Source organism: Gopherus evgoodei, chromosome 12 (assembly GCF_007399415.2).
Source record: "Gopherus evgoodei ecotype Sinaloan lineage chromosome 12, rGopEvg1_v1.p, whole genome shotgun sequence".
Classification (NCBI taxonomy): domain Eukaryota; kingdom Metazoa; phylum Chordata; order Testudines; family Testudinidae; genus Gopherus; species Gopherus evgoodei.
The window spans coordinates 34,942,078-34,964,590 of record NC_044333.1 but is presented as its reverse complement, the minus strand read 5'-3'; the positions used below and the strand labels follow the sequence as shown (position 1 = coordinate 34,964,590).

General features: G+C 38.1%; 1 protein-coding gene across 2 annotated transcripts in view; it reads right to left on the bottom strand.

The window, feature by feature from the left end:
• Window positions 1-298: 298 nt before the first annotated feature.
• Window positions 299-22,513, bottom strand: part of CDH13 (cadherin 13) — a 749,109-nt gene continuing 726,894 nt past the window's right edge. For both annotated transcript variants that reach the window (XM_030581605.1, XM_030581606.1), the window contains one exon: window positions 299-5,973. In XM_030581605.1, the coding sequence (XP_030437465.1) occupies window positions 5,966-5,973 (8 nt within the window). In that variant the 3' untranslated portion in view covers window positions 299-5,965. The remainder of the gene's footprint in view (window positions 5,974-22,513) is intronic.

The window sequence follows — 22,513 nt, the reverse complement described above, 5'->3', positions numbered from 1 at the left end:
GAGGGGCCTGGAGCCCAGGCTGGGTGGAATATCCCACATGGCCAGTAGCTGCCATTCTCTCCACTCTGCCTTCACAGCTAGGCAGCTGGAGAGCAGCAGCTGCTACAGGGAGGCTGTGGCAAATTTTGGGGTGGCTATAGCCCTTGCAAGCCTCCCTCCAGCACTGCCTCTGAGGCTCTTGCTTCTAGTTTAGCATGGGGTGGGTTCAGACCCCTGTGTCAACCACAGCAGGGTGATTATATAGCCCCCTTTGTTCATGCAATGTTGTTTCAGGAAGGTCTAAGCTCAGACAAAAGTATAAAAGCCCAGACATCCTTTATTTGAGCATTTCACAAATAAATTACAAGTTTCTTTGCAGCCACATCATAAATCAAAACTTTTATTTACACCTCAGAAACAGCAAGCAATTCAGCAACTAGGGCCTAAAGGAACCATTAACTGGAAAAGTAGCTGAATAAAATATTCAAATCCAAACAAAAATTCCTGGTGATGACTGAAGGAGACAGAGTTCATTATGGGGCAAACGTGATGAAACAGGAGGTTACTATTGGACGTTTCAATTAATCACACAGCATATCTGTACTGAATTTGCCACCATACACACTTTCATTTTACAATCCTAGTTCATGGGCAGGGCGCGTATGCATGCCCACGCATGCACTCTCCCTTTAGACTACATTCATCTAACCTCAAAACATCAAATACAGCCACTTATTAATGCAGAAGAGGAGCCTAACTTTCAGAGTATGGGTATAATTCCATATAGTCATCCTGCTAATATTGAAGAAAGTTAGGATTCTTTCTGTATCCTCCTTCACACTGCTACTGACTTGCTGGTACATAGACAACTAAAACAAAAGGAGTCAGTAAACAAGTATGCATATCTTCAAATTATGTAAATCAATATAAAGAGAGAGAGAGAGAGAGAGAGAGAGAGAGAGAGTGCTGAGTGAAGCTTAAATCAGTACAACATCAGAGGTGGGAATAAACTATTTATTTTCAGCAGTTTGGCTTGACCATGCATAACCCATGCCCCTGCTTGAGTTGTGTGTTCATTTGTAATTCATAGAATTAAACTGCTTATTCCAAATCCCCATGCTGTGTAGTCTCGCTCTCCCCCTCTAAATATCTTATATATAGCTCTATATACGTATGTGTGTATCTCTGTATATCTACATATATACACACACATAGCAATTGTGCAACTAGTAACTTTCATTGAGAATTGATGTGTGTATTCATTTAATTTGGACATTGAGAAGTCAGCGATCATAACTTGTGGTTAGGTAAAGTAGTAACAGCAATGGGCTGTAAGTTTTATACAGTAAAATAGTTCTCTCTATCTGCTTTATGTGGACTCTAGCTTTGTTTTCTGAAATAATTTGCATCTGAACTTCAAGGTTACAAATCACCGAGAGCTAAATGGGAAAGAATTGTTGTTGGTTTTTTGGTTTTGTTTTTTTGCTACCATTGGGAGATGTAGCACTTGGACAACAAATTTTACAGATACTGTAAGGGGAATACATAATCCTATGTTCTCCCTTGGACCTGCTATTCTCGTGCCAGTGTCATTTTTTATTGTCATTCATCTTTTATTCAACTTTTTTACATGAAATGAGATAAACACATTTGGTAAGAATTTGGCTTCCGGACATACAATAATATGATCTGTGTACAAAACTCTGCTCTGTGATCAAATGGTTAAATGTATTGGTAGAAACAAAGGGGGGAAACTAGCAATCACCATGCTTTAGAAAACTAGTGATGCAAAGGAATGACTAGTGGTAAAACAAATATAACCATAACACACATGCTTCTCTTTTTCTGTAATGATAAAATAAAGCATTTAAACCGAGTTACCTATCAACTGCCTGGAAATCCTTAATTTAATAAATGAGATTGTATTACAGTTCAAATGATCACCCAAGAGACCAGCCAGACTTACTTGACTAGAAGTGTGGTCATTCTAAATAAAATTTAAACAAAATTGTACCGGGGACCTTTAAGATCCTTTAAAGGGGTCAGTGAAGGAAGTGAGTCATCTAGAGTGTAGGTTTCTCTATGTTCAAGACAGACCTACAATAATAGATAAACAATTTCCAAGTGTCTTATGACAAGTTATGTTATTTTACTATTTACGGCAGACTGGTAAAAGCAATGTGTTGAGAAATGAACAACTCTGGTCAATGGAGTTACTCTTGATTTATCTAGGTGGAAATGTGACGAGAATCTGGCTCCACGTTTATATTACCAAAACATTGTTCCACTGAAATCTAAATCTTATTTGACACCCACCATGAAATTCAGCTGGTTTTCTTTTGTTTTGATCTTCAGACCTGCAGTTACTGAACATAATATACGTTAATATATGCAAATAGGCATAATGCGAGCACACTCATGAGGTGTATTGACAGTGTTTCAGTTAGCAAGTACACTGAAAATGACACATTTACCCTGCTAATCTACACCATTCTTTGATTAACTTGATAACTGTCATATTGGATTTGTGTTTTACCAGAAAATACAGGGTTTTGAAATGAAATGATTTAGACCGGAGCTGTTTTGCGTCTGCTTCAAAATGAAAATGATTAAATTCAGTGTCTTTCAAAATACAGACAACTGTATTACATGTATAACACACACACACACAGAAATAAATGTTGTAGCAACTAAAATAGCTAAATTAAAATAAATGATGGATTATGAAAACAGCAAGGGAGACCTGAACAAATTTTAAACTTAATCCAACATAAAAAGGAAGAGCAAAAGTTATGAGGTTTTTCTTTTTGATCTTTTCTGATTTTGCACGACACGAAATGCCTCCAAATTCTACTAGTTCCTGAGTTTCAGGAAATATCATTTTGGGCCTTTCCCTTCATGTAAGGAAACCCATAAGTTTTAATGTGGCTTCTCACTTGAATAAGGCTGTAAGATTTGGCCTATTGAGTTTCTTAATAGATGTTCTTTCTTGAATATGAGGAGTTAGGAAATGAGGAAAAAAATATTAAGATGGCAGCTATGGCTCCTCTTTTCGTGCCTAGGATGCCCAGAAGTTAACTTAAGATGGAGCCCTTGGGCATATGAACAGGAGAGGTTGGGCACTGAGGTTTCAGAAACCCCTCCAGTTTTGGATGAGAAAGTCAGGGAGGTATTGGTACCTCTGTGATCCAGAGCCTCCATTGGGGGAATATTCTCATTGGTAACTACCCCTTGTATAGGTCAATTTTTTTTGCAATATTATTTGAAATGTTACGCTGCACTGTGGACTTTTATTGCACAGCGAAAGGGTAGGCAACTGGCTTTATTCAGCAGCTTGTCACTAGGACAGATTCAAACATAAAAGTTTTATTCCTGGATTTGGGCCCCCTTAGGAGGATCCATAATGTGCTAGGACCCATTCTAAACAAGAAGCAGGGATAACATCTCATAATGACTCATGCAAAGCCCAGCGAAGTCAATGGGAATTTTTTCACTGAGAGACTTTGAATGATGCCCATTTGCAGAGGGAGGAAGGATCCCATTAGAAAAATATATTTATGTGGAAGAATAGTTGTTGTTTCCATTACATTCAAGTGAAGCATTTAGTAGATCAAGGCATGGGATGCAATCCTTCTTGGGAAAGATCCACAATGTATTTAGCATTCATCCATTTTGCAAACCTTGCATTTAACACTTGTTTATACGTATAAGTGATTGGTGATTATAAAGCAGCAGCATTTGCTTACCACAAAGCCTGGGGCAGACGATATGGAATGGAAGCATGCCCATGTTCAGGTAGGGGTAACATTTGAGATCAGGCAATTCCTGCTTAAAGGCCTGCAATTGACTAATGAACCTTTCTGAAATTCTTCTCAAAAGAACCTCCCATTGACCTCTAAGTACTACTGTGGTAACTCAGACACCTGTGATGTGCTGTGAAAGAAGCAAGGTCAGTGGGAGTTTTTCCTGGATGAGGACTTCAAGAGTTAAGCTCTCAGAGAAAAAAACAGCTCTTTGTATCGAGGCAGTTTATATCTTATCAAGAAATCTAAAAATTTAGGGATGTCCACAACATTAACTATTTGCTGTCACCATTATTAATTATTATTGTTATTACTTTAGTTAAGGGCCTGTTGTAATATTTGGTATAATACAAGAAGTTAGAGAAAAGCTATTGTACAGCAATTTTTCACCACCAATACACATTTAATATCTAGTGTAACATCATGAAAAACTAAATGTGTGTTTGGAATTTATTTTTTATACTTCCAAAAAGCTTTAATATTGAAACATATACATGATGTGGAAGGTATGTGTATAATCTCACTGTAGTAATGACAACATACAGAATGACCCACAAGTACTGTAAAAATGCTAACCCAAAAATGCAGCTGTGAAGTTCTATTGCATAAAAAAGCAGTGTTGTTTAAACTTTAAATAAGCAAGTTTATTAAAATATTCTGAGACACTTACCTCACCCTAGTTACTGGCAAACTCTAGTAAAAGCCACAGTCTGTCACTAGTATATTTTTGTGTGTGTGTGTTAATTTTATAAAAAAATTGGTGTGAGGTTTGATGGATCATTTACAATTTATTAACAGGATCGTCATCTTGATACAGTTAGAAGTTTTTGTTTACCTTACATGCTCACAGAATAAAAAAGGATTAATATTCATACATAATGAACACCTTTTAATTCCATGTTTGCAAACAAGTGTGGTTATTTCACACACACAGAGAAATGATCTTGTTATTTTTAATTGAAAACTGTGTGTACATGTACATGTATGTGTGTGTATATATGAATATATTTATACAATAGGGCATCTATTTTCCTCACTGTGCTCAGGGACATCAATGAGAGCTGAGAACAGGCCTTTGTGGTTAGGGAGTCGAAAGAGAGATCAATTCATCTGAGAAAGACCTTTACTCCTATTATTCGCATGGGCCTTCTGACATGTAAACATCTACGTACCTGATTGCCCCTGCAGATCAGGCACTAAGAAGTTTAAAATGTCCTCAACTGCCCCGGAGAATAATTATCGACAGGAGCAAAAAGAGGCTGGGTTAAGGCCCCTTTAAATTCAGGCCCAGAGTGTCCCAATATTCGAGATAATGACCCATAGTGCATTTAACTGCTTTCAGCTCCCTTGCAAATCACAGTCTCCTTATCTCCCAGGGCTGCTGCCATTATAATGTGCAGTCAAAAGCTGCTTTCACTGCAGCCTCATCAGTATCACCTGTGGCGGAAGGAACGAAATTGTGATCGGCAATAAAGTGTCGGGAATTTGCGTCTCTTGTACATTGAGCCTGAGGTAAAAGAAGTGACATTGCGAAGGAGTGGCCCTGGCATAGCTGGCACCACTGACACAGGAATTTTAATGCTATAGTTGCAGTTGCTCTTGCCTTTTGTATTACACCATTGTATAAACAGCATATACAATGGGTTTAGCTGTGATAGGACAATTATAACTCACCTGTGGCTCTGTTATTCTGCCCTGTTGCTCCCATACTTCAGGCAACTGTCTCATAAAAGCTAACCCTATTGTGTATCTCTTCTCTGCATATAACTATATATACACACATACATTCATACATATACAAATACCAACCCACAGACAAAATATTTGTTTTTGAACAGTTGAATAGCAACAAGTCAACAGATAGAAAAAAATGGAGTCATTCTATATTCAGCTCCCAGAAGGTCAAGTTGAGATGTCATGGTCATTTAACATTCAGTGAAAATTCGCATAAACCTTGCATCTTGCAAGAGAAATCCATTATTGAACAACAGTAAGGGCAGAGGTTGTCAAACACTGACGTACAGTCGGATAGACTAAGTGAGGTTGCAAATTAAACTGAATCTGGAGCAACTGAGGCCTAGTAGTGAAGAACAGTAACTGTAAACTGCGATCTTCAGATTTGAAGTTTTCCTTTTCTTGTTGCCATGGCAACTCGGTAGGACAGCTTCAAATGTCAGGAGTTCTTACAGACCTAGGTGATGGGAAATGTGTGTGGTTATTACTGAGCAGGATCACAGCATTCTTTAACTATTCCTTAGGGGAAAAATACATAGAATTACTCATTGGGTTGCATGCATATTATTAAGCAATTGCAGCTAAATCATCCTGGTTCAGAAGCAATTATTTGAAGACAGACATTTATGAGAGAAATGCCACTTCTGGCATTTAAGGCTCTTTAGCAGTGCATAGTCAAGAGGTCTGAGCTGAAAACAGGAGACAAGACCTGTGACCTGATCCTCTTCTACCTTGCCCCTTAGTCACTTACACCTGTGTAAAGTGAGATAAAATACCAACCAATAATCTTTTTTTAACCAATAATCAGTGCAGGAAAAATAGGCAACTTTTAAAGAATATGCACTTTTAAAAAATATAGTTCTATTGGCGCTTTATGCTCCCTGCAAGCTATGGTTTGGAATAGCTGCTCTATTGATTACATGGTAGGACAATGGAAACCAACGATACAGACAAATACAAAGTATATTTCTTATTTTTCCTGTTAGCCAATTTAAAAACAGAAATGTTTGCAGATGTTACACCTTGAAGCACTCTGCCTTTTTTAGATTGTGACCCTTTACATTGTTTCAGAGAGATGACTACAAAAGACCCAAGAAGCAGAGGCAATTAGGATCTGCTCTAACACCCACTGGATTTAATAGGAGTCTTTCCATTGACTCCATCGGGCATTGGATGGGTCCTTCACTGAACTGAAAATACTGTGTTTGAATTGAGAATGAAAGTACAAGGCTGTTGAAAGGATTCAGGTCAAATCACACAGGGTTCTGATCCTACAATAGTTGGACCCAATCTCAACAGGGCTCCAAGCAGATGGAAGGATCTGCTTATGTGGAGATCACTACATGCTTGGGCCATGACACGTCATATACCCATATCAAAAGAGACGAATGTGTTTACTGAATATGCTTGTTTAATCTATGTTAAATTTCTATTCCTCGAGCACCGATTTATAATTTTGCCAGTTAACTGTAAACACCTGCAGCCTATTCAGGACACAATGGGTATTATTTAGATGCTAGATTGCTATTTCTGTTTGCTCCTTTCTGATTATTTGTTTTGTTCCTTTCAGACAAACTGAGTTTTAATATCAATTTTGATAAAATTGATTTTGTTCTGACTAATTATTTGCTTGTTGTTATTACTTTTGCGTTATTTGAATGGAATTTAATGTTAAATTTCACTAACTAGAGAATTACATGCAGCACAACAAAGCATCCCGGGGAAACCTACCATCCCCTATGGCAAAATATAAATTATGCAACATATATTTCTCTAATAAAAATAAGTGGAGGGAAATGAAACAAGCATAAGAACCTGGAGAGAGGCTTTTGAGAACATACACAATCTCTAGAGCTGAAGAATCAGAGTTCAGCCATTGGCTATCTTCTGCTTGCCTTTGTATTCACCTCCCCACTACTTTCTCCTGAGTTTGCTTAGCTATCATCCATACTTGCTTATATTTTTCCCAATTTTGAGAACATGCTGCTTTGTGATGTCTACTAGGGTTTCACCAACCATTGAACTGCAGTCATTTCAGGGTGGAATTTAACTAAAGAGAATACAGTAATGCTACATACTAATATAATGCGGAAAGGAGGATATCATATATCCATTTTAACAATAGAGTGAATCTTAGTTAGGAAAGATGCAGTCACCTGAAGTGGAACATTGTCTGGATGGTAGGGCCAATGCCATCCCAATTTCAAACTACCACAACATTTGGGATGGTTTGGTTTGGGTGTTCAGGTATAGTTATTAAAGGCAGAGATGCTAATCACAAAATTCTGATCCACATTTGGATATGGATACTCCAGCAGCACCACCACCATCTTTGTTTAGATGAGGGGTTCAGATTTGGGCCCAACTTTCATAAATGCCTTGACCTCTGGTGACAGTGAAAAATAAATTTCACATCTCTGAAAGGCAATATGATGCCTCTCAGCATCATGAAGGGGCTTTTATTCAAACCTGACTCACAGGAAGTTGTGCTGCCTTTTTAATCAAAAATCTACTCTGAGTTTCTAGGAATCTCTTGGAGGTCTCCAGCTAAGGACAGCTAGTCACAGATGGCAAATAAACAATAATCATAACACTCAATATCTGGATAATGCATAGTCTGAAATTTCTTCAGAAAATAAAATTTCAGGACACAATTATGAATCCCAATACAGTCAGGAAATTCCTAGTTGGTTCATCAGCAGCTTATGAACAAGAAATAGGAGCTACATTTGTTGCATTAATCATTCATTCTAAAGAGGTTGCCCAGCTCTAGTTTTGAGCATGATTTTTCCATGCTAGTTTCTTCTCTACTGGAGTCTAATATAACTGTAACATAATATATATTTCAAACCCTGCTTCATGCAGTATTGACAGTTCCTACTGTGCTGTGTTCATGAAAAATAAAATATATTTTTATGATGTAATGGTAATATTTTGACAATTTTCTCCACCTGCAAACAATCGCACAACCTCTCCCCCTATTCCAGCCCCCCAAAAACATGCCCCTCACTTTCTATCTCTGAGTGCAAATTCCCAGTGGACTCACCCATTTACCAACTAGAATTTAGTTCCTCTGCTCAGCGACTCATGCAATATTCCCAGTGCAATTTCAACCAAATAAAAGAAATGCATTTAAATGTGCCTTGAAAAGTTGCATCAGCTGCTCTTCCTAATTGGAGTGTCACCAAATTGATAAAACGAGAGGAAGAGCCAACAAAAGATGGGATTCTGAACATATTCAACTCCCATTGAAGTCGACCGGAGACCCTGGTGCTCTGCAACTCTTATGATCAGGCTTACTGGGTTACTGGAACGGTAAAAGGGGCCACAGAGATAATTAGAGAGTGCACACTGGCTGAGAAGCTAATGCCAAAACTGGGCTTCTATTTAAGTGAGGGGTCCAGCTGAGGGCCAAGGTTCTGCTGTGTAGGGTTATGGAATTTAAGCTTTGATTTTGTGCATGCCTACACACAATCACAGACATGTACACTTTTAAGAAACATTAGGGGAAAAAAACCCTGCCGTTTTTCATCTAACTGTAGCAGGTGGAGATTCCATCTGTACTGGTTTTCTTGAGGAAAAAATAGACTTTTAATTTTTATCAAGAGAAAGCTGTCAAGATTTTCAGTGGGAGTTAAGGTTATTCCTTGATGAGCCACGTAGTCTATCAAATGAAACCCTGGCAACAGTGAAACAAAGAAAACTGTTTATTCCATAGGTTCCAGGGACAGCACAAATGATGTACTGCTTCATTCTCCTGGATTTTGATGTGACCAGAAGTCCTTGATGGGACAATTATTTTTATTTTATTTTTTTAATATTTTTTGCAGGCTGTACACTTCCTCTTCATTTTCTGATCTGGACTTCAACACAGCCCTGTAGCCATCCTTAGCTTTAGGTGTGCAGATGACAAGGACAATCCTATTCTAAGCACTGTTGCTTAGAGTAGCTTAATTTTGCTGCTTCTTCTGCATGTAAATTGCCTGTGAGCTGCTTTCACTTCTCTGAGATACATGTTTTTCAAAATTATGTGCCAAATAATTGCTGCAAATAATTCTCTTCTGTATCTTGACAGCAAGTACTCAGTATTTGAGTGTCAGTTAATTATGATTGCACACAGAGGTAACATGATATGGGTTATGTTTCCTGATTGAATTCACCCCACTCTTCTATTCCAGTGTGTGTATCAAAGTTTGCCAACTCAAAATTTGCTTTCCAAGAATATTCTCAAACAGTCACTTAAAATGTAGCATTTTCACAAACACTCTGGCCAGTAAAACTCATTTGCTGGAATATTTGCAGAAATTAAGAAGAGCCAAAGTAGTGGGCAAGATGCTCACGTGGGATAAATGAGTGTAGCCTCACTGAAATCAATAGTGTGATGCTAATTTAAATCAGCTCCCTTGCTACAGATTAAGCCAACTACTTGTAGTCCTACTTTTAGTGGACAAAGAGAACAATTGAGCACTGTCCTCTTCATAACAGCGTTAACATAGTTGACGACTATTATCACATCCATCCTTCGTCTTCTTTTGTCAAGTCTAAACCTGCCCAGTTCTTTTTAACCTTTCCTCAGCGGTCAGGTTTTTCTTTTAGCATTTTTGTTGCTGTCCTCTGGACTCACTCCAATTTTTCCACATCTTCCCTAAACTGTCACATCCAGAGTTGGACTCAGTTCTCCAGCTGAGCCCTCCCCAGTGCCGAATAGAGTGGGACAATTACCCCCAATGTCTTACATACAATACTCCTGTTAATATAGCACAGAGGAGACCAGTTCTCTGAGGCCTGCCAATTCCTTCATCTCTTTTAAGCCGCTGAACACCTTCAAACTCACACTTGACCGCAATGGGAATTGAAGTTGGACTATTCTATTTAGGTACTCACACCATGCCCATTATCCTAGTCTCTGAACGCTCCCAGTCTGTTGCAGAATCAGACCAATACACCTATGAAGTTATGCCTCAAGATTAAAGGCTAACATCTCTGTTTTCTTGGCCACTGAATGTTAATGTGCTCTGCTTACAAGACCTTGGCATTGACACTAGAAAAAACCCTCATTCCTTGTCACAAAAGAGGTATGTTTTCTGACCTGAGAGCCATCAGCTGTAATGGCCATAATTCAGGAGATCCAACACTTGTTCACAAAAGAAAGACATGATTTTAAATAATATTGACCAGTTTTTCAGTGCTGCTCAAGGTATGGGTCAGACTTCCTGATTTATGAGATTCTTTGGCAGTCTTATAAGAAAAAGTAACCCTGACAAACTTCCAACAGGTTTCACTTTCAATTTTGGTGGGAAAATAAATTTCAAAGAAGGAGGGACAATCAAGCCCTTCTGATTTGGACAGAGAAGAATGAAAATGGAAAGGCAGGACAGGGATGTATTTCAACAGCATTGTTTCAACAAAGGTTTCTAAGAACAATTATTAAGGAACCAGTTCAACAGTAACTGAAGTCAATGGAATTCCTCCCAAGGGCTGTTCTAAGTGACACTGGGTAGAGTAGTCTCTTACAGACCATTCCACCGATCAAGAACTGTCAGAATATAGGGTGCCCCCAATTTGCCCACTCCCACTGCAGGATGTGCAGGAACTCCCCTTATGCCTAGCTATGCCAAAAGGAGTGTTTAATATATGTTCCAGTATTTTTTCCAGGTATTGAAGTTAGGCTGATCTTCATTCCCGAGGTCCTCTTGATCCTCCTTTTTGAAGATAGGTAATATATTTGCCCTTCTGCAGTCCTTTGGGACCTCATCCATCCCCAACCTCTTTCTCCCAGATGGAGAACTGCCCTAATAGAGTAGCTGGGGAATCAAGATATTTAAGGGGAATCCATAGTGGCAAAAAAGCAAAAAGGGGATAGAGGATGAGGAGGAAGTATCTGGTCCACAAACTAGCTTTACAGAGTCATGTGAGAATGGCATGTGTAGGTCCTCTGCTTATGTGCAAGGAGAGCTAATAACTGATGATATCGAGAAGGCTGAGGTGTTCAATGCCTACTTTGCTTCAGTCTTCACTAAAAAGATTAATGGTGACAAGATACTCAACACAATTTATATTAACAACAAGGAAAAAGGAATGCAAGCCAAAATAGAAAAAAGAACAAGTTAAATAATATTTAAATAAGATAGATGTAGTCAAGTTGGTAGGGCCTGATAAATTCATCCTAGGGTACTTAAAGAACTATCTGAAGCAATCTCAGAACCATTAGCAATTATCTTGGAGAATTCATGGAGGATGGATGGGGTCCCAAAGGACTGCAGAAGGGCAAATATATTACCTATCTTTAAAAAGGGGGATCAAGAGGACCAAGAGAATGATAGACTGGTCAGCCTAACTTCAATACCTGGAAAAATACTGGAACATATATTAAACAATCAGTTTGTAAGCAGCTAGATGACAATAGAGTTATTAGGAGAAGTCAATATGGATTTGTCAAGAACAAACCAGCTAACCTAATTTCTTTGTTTGATAGCGTTATTGGCCTAGTGCATAGTGGGGAAGCAGTAGATGTAACATATCTTGATTTTAGTAAGGCTTTTGACACAGACCGCCTTGATATTTTCATAAGCAAACAAATGAAAAGGGTTGAGATGCAATTTCTATAGGTGAATGACACAACTGATTGAAAAGCTGTATTCAAAGAGTTGTTACCAGTGGTTCACTGTCAAACTGTATCTAATGGGGTCTTGTGGGGTTAATTTCTGGGTCTGGTACTATTCAAAATGTTGATTAATTACTCAGATTATGGAGTGGAAAGTATGCTTATAAAATCTGTGGATGACACCAAGCTGGGAGAGGGTAGCAGCACTTTGGAGGACAAGATTAGAATTCAAAATGACTGACGAATTAGAGAATTGGTTTGAAATCAACAAGATGAAAATCAGTAAAACAAAGTGCAAAGTGTTACACTTAGGGAGGAAAACTCAAATGCAAAACTATAAAATGGGAAATAACTAGCTAGATGAAAGTACTAGTACTGCTGAAAAGGATCTGGGGGAGATAGTGGATTACAAATCAAATATGAGTCAACAATGTGATGCGGTTGTGAAAAAGAAAAATCATTATCCAATCATAAGGGTTTGTCTAATGAATAGTTTTTAAAAACGAGCTTGCAGAAAGTAACAGTCCATTTTAAACAGCTTACTTAAGTGTCTGCGTTATGGGTTTATACAATGGCAGTACCACCTGTCTATTCCTAGAGGGCGAATCTAATGTTCACTGTCTATCCGAGGGTGTGTGATGGAAGAAAATGGTGAACGAACACACGCCATTCTTGAAGCCCAATATTTCAACTCGCCTTATCTTACCAAAAAAGCCCTATAGTTCATACCTCTGCCTATGGGCCTGATTTCCAAGAGTTCATTGTCCAACAACTCCCATCTAGGTACCTCCAGCTTGTATTGGAGGTACCTAGATGGCACTGACCATTCTCATATCATGGCCGTTTTCTGATGCCATTTCCTATTTGTTTCAAAGAAACAGAACAGAACAGTAAAACTAAATTCCAGGATGTGGACCCATTTGCTAAACAGCCCTTGAATGCTTTCTTCCTCCCAAGAGACAAAATCAGCCCTGTGTGGAGGCACATCAGTACATGTCCTATGCAGCACTTAAACCCTCATGGGAATTAATGGTGCATAAGCTTTGTGCTGACCCTCTGCATGGAGATGAACTTTACCCAAGATATGTTTTTGTACCAATTCTAATTTAACATACAGTAGGATAGGTAATAAAACTGGATTCTAGAGTTCACTGCTTGTATGTGCCATTTTCTTCAGAGGGAAAGCTTCAATTAACCTCTCATCGGAAACACTGAATTTAATCTTTGCATAATTAAAAAACCACATTTACAACATGGGGTTTGTTGAAACCTCAATACTGTTGCTGAGTTAGTAGGGAAATGGTATATAACATCAGAACCACAGTCACCTCACCAACATTCAGATAATTATTTCCTGGGCTTACCCTCTAGAAAAGGGTACGGATTATATACATAGTTACTGCTGTAACCTAAATGTAAATTATAACAACAACACACCATAGAAGTTTTCAGATAAATTATTTGTTTTTTTGCCAGTGTCCCAGTGTGTGTGAGTTTTCCAAATATCCAGAACTATGCTCTCTTTGAGCTTTCTCCATCGACTTCAATAGGACTTGGATAACACCCTTGGAAATTACTAATATTTCTTTGGGCATATAGAAAATAATCATTTAATAGCCACTTCCTAATGAGATCTAGGTCAAATCTCAGTGTAGCAAGATGTTCTATAAGCTTTACTGCAGGTGTCAGAAGATATAGGTTCCTGATCTTTGCCAAAGAGGCATTTGCTTTTCTTGGGAAAGAAGGGAAATTTATTCCCCAAATTCCCACTAGACTTGGAAAGATGAAACATCTGCCCCAGTTAGAAAATATGTTTCCTCATCTCAGCAACCAAGAAACCTATTTGTTACATGAGCCAGGAGGTGTGCCTGTGGCCAGGAAGAATCAGTGATCTAACTGAACATACATACAAGGGTAAAGGTCTGTAAGAAAGAGAATGTAAATGATTTTCCAATGGACAATATATTCAGTTCACAGATTCATCCATGTAGTTCATTGTCATTTGCTTTAGTAAAATAACTTCTAGATCCTTAATGGTAAGAAAAACACAGCATGTAGTAATTCTGTACGTCGGAAGTGACTCTGTTGTAACTCTACCTACAACTCCACTAAAATCTTAAACACCAATATCAATATTTAGTTTCATGAATTAAAATGACAGAAGTGCTATACAAATGGTTGAGACCAAGCTTGGCAAGGAAGTGGAGAAACATGTCAGTTCAGGCAGATCAGCTACTAAAGGGCACACCAGGTCTTCCGAGGCTGAAATAATTTCCAAAGGGAAGTTTCTTTGCTACTGCCAGCCTACTTTAAAGATGTTTTCACTTTTGCTATGAAGTAATTTGTTAATTAAAAATATAAATTGGCCCAAACTTCCGTTGGAGTAACACTACTTTGCACTGGCTAATGATCTGGCCTTTATCTTTTTAACTCATCAAGTTCCTCCTCCTTCGTTGAACCCTTTTTTCTTGATTTGTTTATTTGTTTGCTTTTATACAATGGACAGTTCTTAGGCAGTGTAAAATATGCATGTGACCTCTACTTACAGCAAAGCACATAAGTCCTATATGAATTAATAGTGATGCTTGCTTTGTGGTGGAGGGAAAGTTTGAAACCTAGCCTACAACTTTTTATTACCCAGTGCTCAATGTGATTATGTAGCTACCTAATAAAGCAGCTTCCATAAACATCCCTGTGTATTATTTGTTTAGAGTATATTAATTTGGGGACTATAATTCCTACAGTAAAGCAGAAAAAATATTACAGGCCTTGGATACATTTTTTTCTTTAAGTAATACAGTCAGGTCACCATAGCTTTGATAGACAATAAATATAAAGCTGCACTCTCTTTCAGTTCAAGTGAGAAACAGGAGGGAAGGGAAAGATGTCCAGTAAAATAAGTATGTAGGAAAGAATTCTCTCAAGCATTGAGCTGTTAAAATCCCACTGAATGGCTGAAAATATTCATTTAATAAAACAGACAAGTAAATGTTTGAAGTAGACCGACTGAGTAGTTCTTTTTAAGTTTTCACACATATAGTACTAAAGTAAATTAAATACATCAAAGGTAAGAGCCAGCCAACCTTTTAAAACAATGGAGAACTATTTAAGATGTCTAGTCTCATCTTCCAAAGCAATATAGCTTAGTTTGCGAGCAGTCTTGCAAAAGTAGAGCATGAACATAATTAGTCCAGGGACACTTAGATCTCTAGGTAAACTACATCCCAACATGAAATATTGAGAGAATTCCTAAAAACTTATTATTAAGATAGAATGCAAATGAGAGGAAAGTAATTTGCTCAGCAGCCATGGAAGAAAGTGAAATCAATTAGAAATTTTTCAGATTTGGCTGGGCTGATGCTATATATAGATAAATATCACTTTAAACTGACCCTGAATTTTCATTTAAACTCTAAATCTTCAAAGCAGTTTTGTACATGCCCAGTCTGTGCATGCATAACCCACGCATGCACAGATCTTAAGGTGGACATGAATGATTCAAAGGCCCAGTGGCTTCTTCAGACATTCCTCTGGATAATAAGAGTTACCTTCTTCTAATCAAGCAACACAAACAATACTATGTGACATTTGTGGCCAATCAAAACCCACCAACTCATCTTGAATTTTAGATATCACATACTGAATATCAGTAGCAGGTTGTTTATGATCAGTCTATATAGAAAAATATAATTCACAAAGATATGTGTTAGTAATTTTGAGGTCCTCAGATACTACAGTGATTGAGAGAGAGAGAGAGAGAGAAAAGCATAGCTAGATAAAATAACTAAGCTAGAGAAAACAGAATCATGATTTGTTGTGGACATTTTATGAGCATGAAAACAGGCTAAATTTGTCCAGTAAATTATTTTCTGTGAATCATTTGCTCAGCCCTCGTTTTTAGGTAGAGTCTATTTTAGAACAATTCAGAAAACTGCCTGAAGTTATACACCTCATGTTACAATGCTATCTAGAAAACAAACACAGTACTTTATATTACAACCATTTATCTCCGCCAAATTTAAAAAAATGGAAAAAGAAAATGTTCTTCTGAACTCACACCACAGAAATGGCTACTAGTTTAATCTCTTCAAATGTCTGTTTCACTTCTATGGAATGCCTTGTCTTACCACCATCACAGATTTTAAGGAACTGGTTGTTTTTGTATTATCAAGTATTTATTTATTTTACATTCCCAGTACATATCTATTGAGCTATATTTTCTAAACTATCACATGTTTTTCAACATTTATTTTTCTGGAATCTTTAGGTTAAATGTACTTAAAATGCCCTTTACCTATCCAAATAACTGTACTGATTCACTGAAATTTAGGCTAATGATTTACATTTTCATTAAGGTTAAGCATAAACTGTGTGTGTTGCTATTGGTCTTATCTATATAGCTAGGCATGAGATACTGAACTTGCAATTCATTGTGTGTGGGCAGATTGCTGTGCCCATTTAAAGCCCTCTGACTTCATGTGTGCTCAGCAGTCAGTCTTCTCACAATAAGTTGTAAGACCCAGGTGTTACATTGCCATTATCATCAGAGTATCTGAGTATCTCATAAACATTAATGAGCTAATTACGTCTCCAAGAAGTTGGAAAAGATGGGGGGCTAAATAAGACACAGAGAGATTAGATGTGCCCAAGATGTCTGAAGTAGAGTTGAATTCCATATCTTCTGGCTCCCTGTCAAGCACCTTAAACATAAGAGCACTATTCTACTACTAGAACTTGCTCAATCAAAAAATTTAAGGGGCTCACAACAAAACTATTGTTCTCACAATACAGGTGGTCCTGTGTCTCCTTGCATTTCAAATCTAGGCATAATTATTAAGTAAATTTTACAGCACTGTATATCCATTATCTTCAATGGAGATATTTCTGATTTACATCAGTGTGAGAAGAGAATCAGGCCCTAAATAGCATTATTAAAAGCTCCTTTCATGCATACAATATGCATGCTGGAATACCAGAAAAGAGCCTTTGACTGCAGCAGTGCACAGCTACTAATTTTAACATCAGAAGCATACATAGATTTTGTATATAGGGAAATTTTGCTAATATGTACAGCTATATGTGATGTCAATACTGAAATTCTATTTTTCTTAAAAAAGTGAGTACATGCCCTGGTAGAAATTCGCTACTTTTACTACGAAGTTTTGGCTTTTGTTTTCATTTAACCAGCAAAATGTTGGTTCTCCTATCTGTAAAAACTACTTATTAAAATAAAACCAGCCACAACACATCTTAAAAGCACCAAGATGGGAATTCTATATATTACTTTTTTGGCAAGCCCGCCAAAATGAAATGTTTTCCACGTAATTTCTTCCTCTGACCTCACAGAACAGAGCCAGATATTTGCTCCTTTTGAAAAAAATATCCTCTAAAAATGAAACAAAAGTTAAATGATGAAAAGCTGTATTACTTGTCTGAATCAGCCTAAGCAAAGCAAAGAAATTCAGAGATAAGACTCAAAACTGTGTACCTGCAGGTAAAAGCCCTGCACTGGCAAAGGAAAAGGCCAGACTATCTCATAGATCTTTTCCATCTGTAACTTCTATCATTTGTCTTTGGTTCACATGTGATCGCATTGCCTGAATCTTCAGATGCTAGGTGTTCTTGCATAAAGAAGAATTTATATGCTGCAATTCCTTTGTACAATGAGGTGGGTTAAAGGTGACATTTCATTATCAATTCTGGCTCTCCACACTCAGGCAAGTTTAAATCTGCCAGTTAATATTATTTTAAGATTTGTTTATTGGTTTAATATCCAACATTTGAAATCCAGGGGAAAAATAAGATGTTGGGTCTATTAGCCCTGTAGATGCATTCCTAAATGGGGATGGTGGGCAGCAGAGAGGAAAGGCTATAGAGGTGGTGGTCACCATTTCAAAAGGAAGGATAGAGGAAATTAGTAGGAAGCTAAATTCAAGGCTCTCTCTCAGGCTTATCTGCAATCACAATACAGGCATCAGTGCGCTACTCTTGTTTCTCACCACACTGAAGGCTTTTCACACTTCAGTTTGACAAATTAATTTCAACACAGAGACCACAACTCACTTCATTTCTTCACAACTACCTTATTTTTGGTTTCTATTTCTTTCTGTTCATGATAATGGAGACGTGGGCTGAAATCATCTTTACAACTTTGTAGCCCACTTCCCAGACTGGCTCAAAGGTTCCTATCATTTGTCTACCGTCAACTAAGACTTAAAATGTTTAACATGGACATTTTCAGTTTCACCTCTTTCTCATAAGTAAATTAAAGCAAAATATCTTACTGCTGTAATTAATTGAAGGCATCACTGCACATGCTATTTGTTCTGGTTTTGACTATTGTGCTTTGAGGTCTCATTTTTAACCTCATGGTTTCAGTGGGCCTAGCTCTGACTTAGTCTTTTATGTTGATTTAACATAAATTAAAATGTGACAACCAACCCCCAGTTTGAGACAATGTACAATTATTTCAAAATCAAGTTTAAATATTTAAATAATAATATTCTGCATAATGTCCATCTGGTCTGAAATCTAGAGCTGATCATACAGGATAGCTATAGTTGAGCTCTTCACGGAGAGCCCGGCCTTTGCTGTCGAGCTCACTGTGACCGTGAACACAGGAATGTTTTCTTCTTAGTCCTCATTTAACACAATGGCAAATAGCCTGATGGAGCTGGAGAGCATTTATACTTTGCCCACTCTGTTGTGCGTATATCCAGCTCTGAAGGTTCTTTGATGCATATCTGTGAGTGGGCTTGTTTTGATTAAGTTCATTGTGGAAACTCATTCTACCATGGCAGCGCTACAGGGGAATGAGAACAATATTTCTATCAAGCACAAAGTATCCTGAAAAACTAATAGTCTGGTGGTTAAAAGCTTGTTAACGTTTATGTACACTGTCATTTGTTGTGAAATTAATGGTATTTAAAGTGTAATTTGTACAGACAACTATGCTCCTTTTACTATCCACCCAACACCTGTGGAAAGTGATCTGCCAGACTGTCAATTTGTACATTGCCATAATGGGCTAATTCTTCTCTTTTTAATCAGTAGGTCACTTTACGGAGATCCTCTTAGTGAAAAGGCTGGGAGGTTTCAGTTAAAATGGTGAATAAGTCCATCATGAAATACAAAATGCTAAAAAATGTTTTGATCCCCTTCAGAATACCCCCCACTTGGGCTACATCAGCTCCCAAATTCAGATATTTTTACTGCATGACATTAAAATCATCATTTTTGATCATTTTCCATCTGTGGTAAATCCACCTAGCATACATGAGGGATACCTCCAACATAACTTATTTTGGCTTGGTTGGTAAATTAACATGCTGCATCTCTTTCCTGAAAGAAACAAATAGTTGACTGTAACTGAAAGGCCCTACCCGGTCATCACAGACCTCAAATCAGAGCCCCAAGCGACAATATTGCACCTTAAAACTGAGGCTTACGCGCAGATGTGTCAATAGTGCACTCCTCCCTCGTCCTTCCTCTTTGTCCCAAGACATTGCTCTGTGTGACTGACACCCAACAGACTTATCCCCATTCTCTCTGGCTGGCAACTGAGATCTATTTCTCTGATCAGCCCCATCTCTTCACCCTGCTACCCGGAAGCTTCCTTTGTCCCACTCTCAGTCAGCAATGCCCTTTTGACACTCACTCTATTTCTGCTCTCCCTGATATTAAAGGGCCACAAGGAGACAGGAATGGCCAGACTGGATCAGACCCATGGAGGATCTTGTTTAGTATCCTGTCTCTAACAGGGGTCAGCACCAGATGCTTCAGAGGAAGGTGTAAGGTGTAATGTCTGCATTAGGAATAATGTGCCCCAACTTTAGGTCTCATCCTGGTCTGTAATAGTTAGAGATTGGTTTAAGCCCCGAAGCATGAGATTTAACCCCTCTTTCAAAATTTGTTGGCATTAACTATTGTAACTCTGGATGTTCTTGTTATCCAGACAGGTGTCCAATCCCTCTTTAATCTTACTAAGTTCCTGGCCTCAATGACGTCCTGTGGCAATGAGTTCCATAGATGAATTATTCATTGCACAGTGAAGTATTTTGTTTTATCACGTTTGAAATGCCACTTTTCCATTCCTAGGAATGGCTTTTGTTCTTGTTTTATGAACACCACACAAACTTGCAATCCCTGCTTTCCTTTTCTTGCCTCAACCACACATCTACTTATCCCAGGCTTCTGGGCAATTGTATATTTCTTAGCTTACCATTACTGAATGTACTCAGCAGCAGCTGAATATGCTGAACTGTTTCCTTTTGCTTGTCTTGAAGTTTTAATCAGGTTCTTCAGTTCTGCATTCATTTCATTCAGAAATCTGTCACATATCACTTCTATGACTTACAGACCAGGCATATTTTCTAAGTGTAGCTAATAATTGCCCTATTTAAAGATCTTTTGTACTGGCCAGAGATTCACACCGGGCATTTTTATACTGAAAAGCTCTCTCATGGGGTTATCCATCCTCACTCCAGATGTCAATTACAAAAATGAAAGATTTTGCCATGAACAGCAAAGTTCACTTGATTGAGGAATTTACCTCCTAGGAATAAGAACCTCATTAAACATAAGCACCAGGAGCAAAGTGAGCTACGTAAGGGGTTTTGCAAAAATTAAACCCATATCTTGACACTAGCAATGGGATATTTCTTCTGTTCAATAAGCATTAAAGTTATCTTAATTTTTATGGCACCATAATCTTTGATTACTCTGATAAATATTTGGACTATGAAAGACATTGTGATGGAACTAATGGCACCAGCACATTTTGCAAAAATTCTGAGGCAGAGCCAAACTTCTCAGCTACCTCCTAGGCTTCATTCTCTACTGCCTTGTGTGGTCATGCACACTTGTGGAAAGTGATTTTAAAATGCTACCGGTCTGATTTAACAATGGTTTTCAGTAACTTTGCACAAGTATTAATGACTGTACAAGATATAAGACATTGTAAAATCAGGGTCCCCTCTCTCCACAATGGATTGAATCAGATTGAGCATCACTGGATTTTAGAAAAAAGTCTAAATATGGTCTGAACATGGGAGGTCAGGCCTATCTTTGCCTGAATGTGCTTAACTCTGTTTGTTGAATTCATGCTCACATTCACAACTGTTGACAAAATCACCTACATCTGGCAAAAGGTGGTCATTCCATGTGTGTTTCCCAATACAGCTGGAGTTTCTCTGGCTTTTCATCAGTAGCCATGACAAAAGAAAGAATATCTTTTCCTACCCAAACAAACCACACCTGGAAATCATGCACACATACATCATTTGTGCCGCTGTTCTGCAAAAGTAGAGACCATGATCCATTTGTAAATTTGACCCTTAATAATTTTTTGACAGACAGCTTTTTAAAAAAAACGAACAGGCTACTATTTATGGGCTTGCTCGTAGCTTTTATGCCTCAAGCCCACGTAGGTGCAGAGCTGTGCTACTCCAGGAAGAGTGCCAGAAAGTGTGAGCGTCTTAGGTGGTACTGTCTCTCTGGCGCTGCACCTTGCATATAATGATGGAGCAATATGCTCCCTCCTCAGTATGCTGGCCTTGTTCTATGGCTTGGTATAAAGTGTTGGCAGGACCAAGCAGCTACCACCTCCTACCCCTTCTCATTATATTGCTTCGTAATGGGTGTTGGGATGGGCAAGAAAGAACCAGCAGTCCCTGTCTTTCCCAGAATGCAAGGACAGTCAGTATGAATGGTTCTTTTGCAGCCACATAAGGAGGGGGAATCTTATGGTGCAATCTTCTGTTCCGGTGCACATGGGCCATTTCTCACAATCTGGGCCTACATATGGCTCACATTTTAACTAGTTACAGTTGCAGGGAAATATCCTCAGTGATGATCTGGATCCAAAATGTAGATAAACCTACTTCCCATGGTTCATTCCCAGGAAAAAAATGTGTTGACCTCTTAACCTGCTAGAAAACCACCGAGTGGGTACATTCAAAACCAAAAGACTTAACCAAAAGATATTAAAACAATGTAACCCCATCCTGTAATCACATCCTGTACAGACAAATCAAAAAGTAAAGTTTCAGAAGGAAAACTGAAATCTCATCTACAGATGCAAGGAGGTTATCATAATAGGCCTGGCTTATGCCTGATATAATGCCATTAACTTCCATGTAGCTGCATCAGAAATGAATGTGACCCAATGAGCTGCATATTAATACACACTGATATGATTTTTTAATGTCCTGCAGAATAGTTCTAGCAAACATAATAACTACTTAGGGCTGAATTCAGGGTGCAGGGTAACTGGACTGACGCAAGTGCAGTCACTTCAGATGTCACCTAATGGAATCAAAAACAGGAATTTGCACTTAACATTTGTACAGCTCTTTTCATCTTCAAAGAGCTTCACAACCTCAGCTAATTCTAA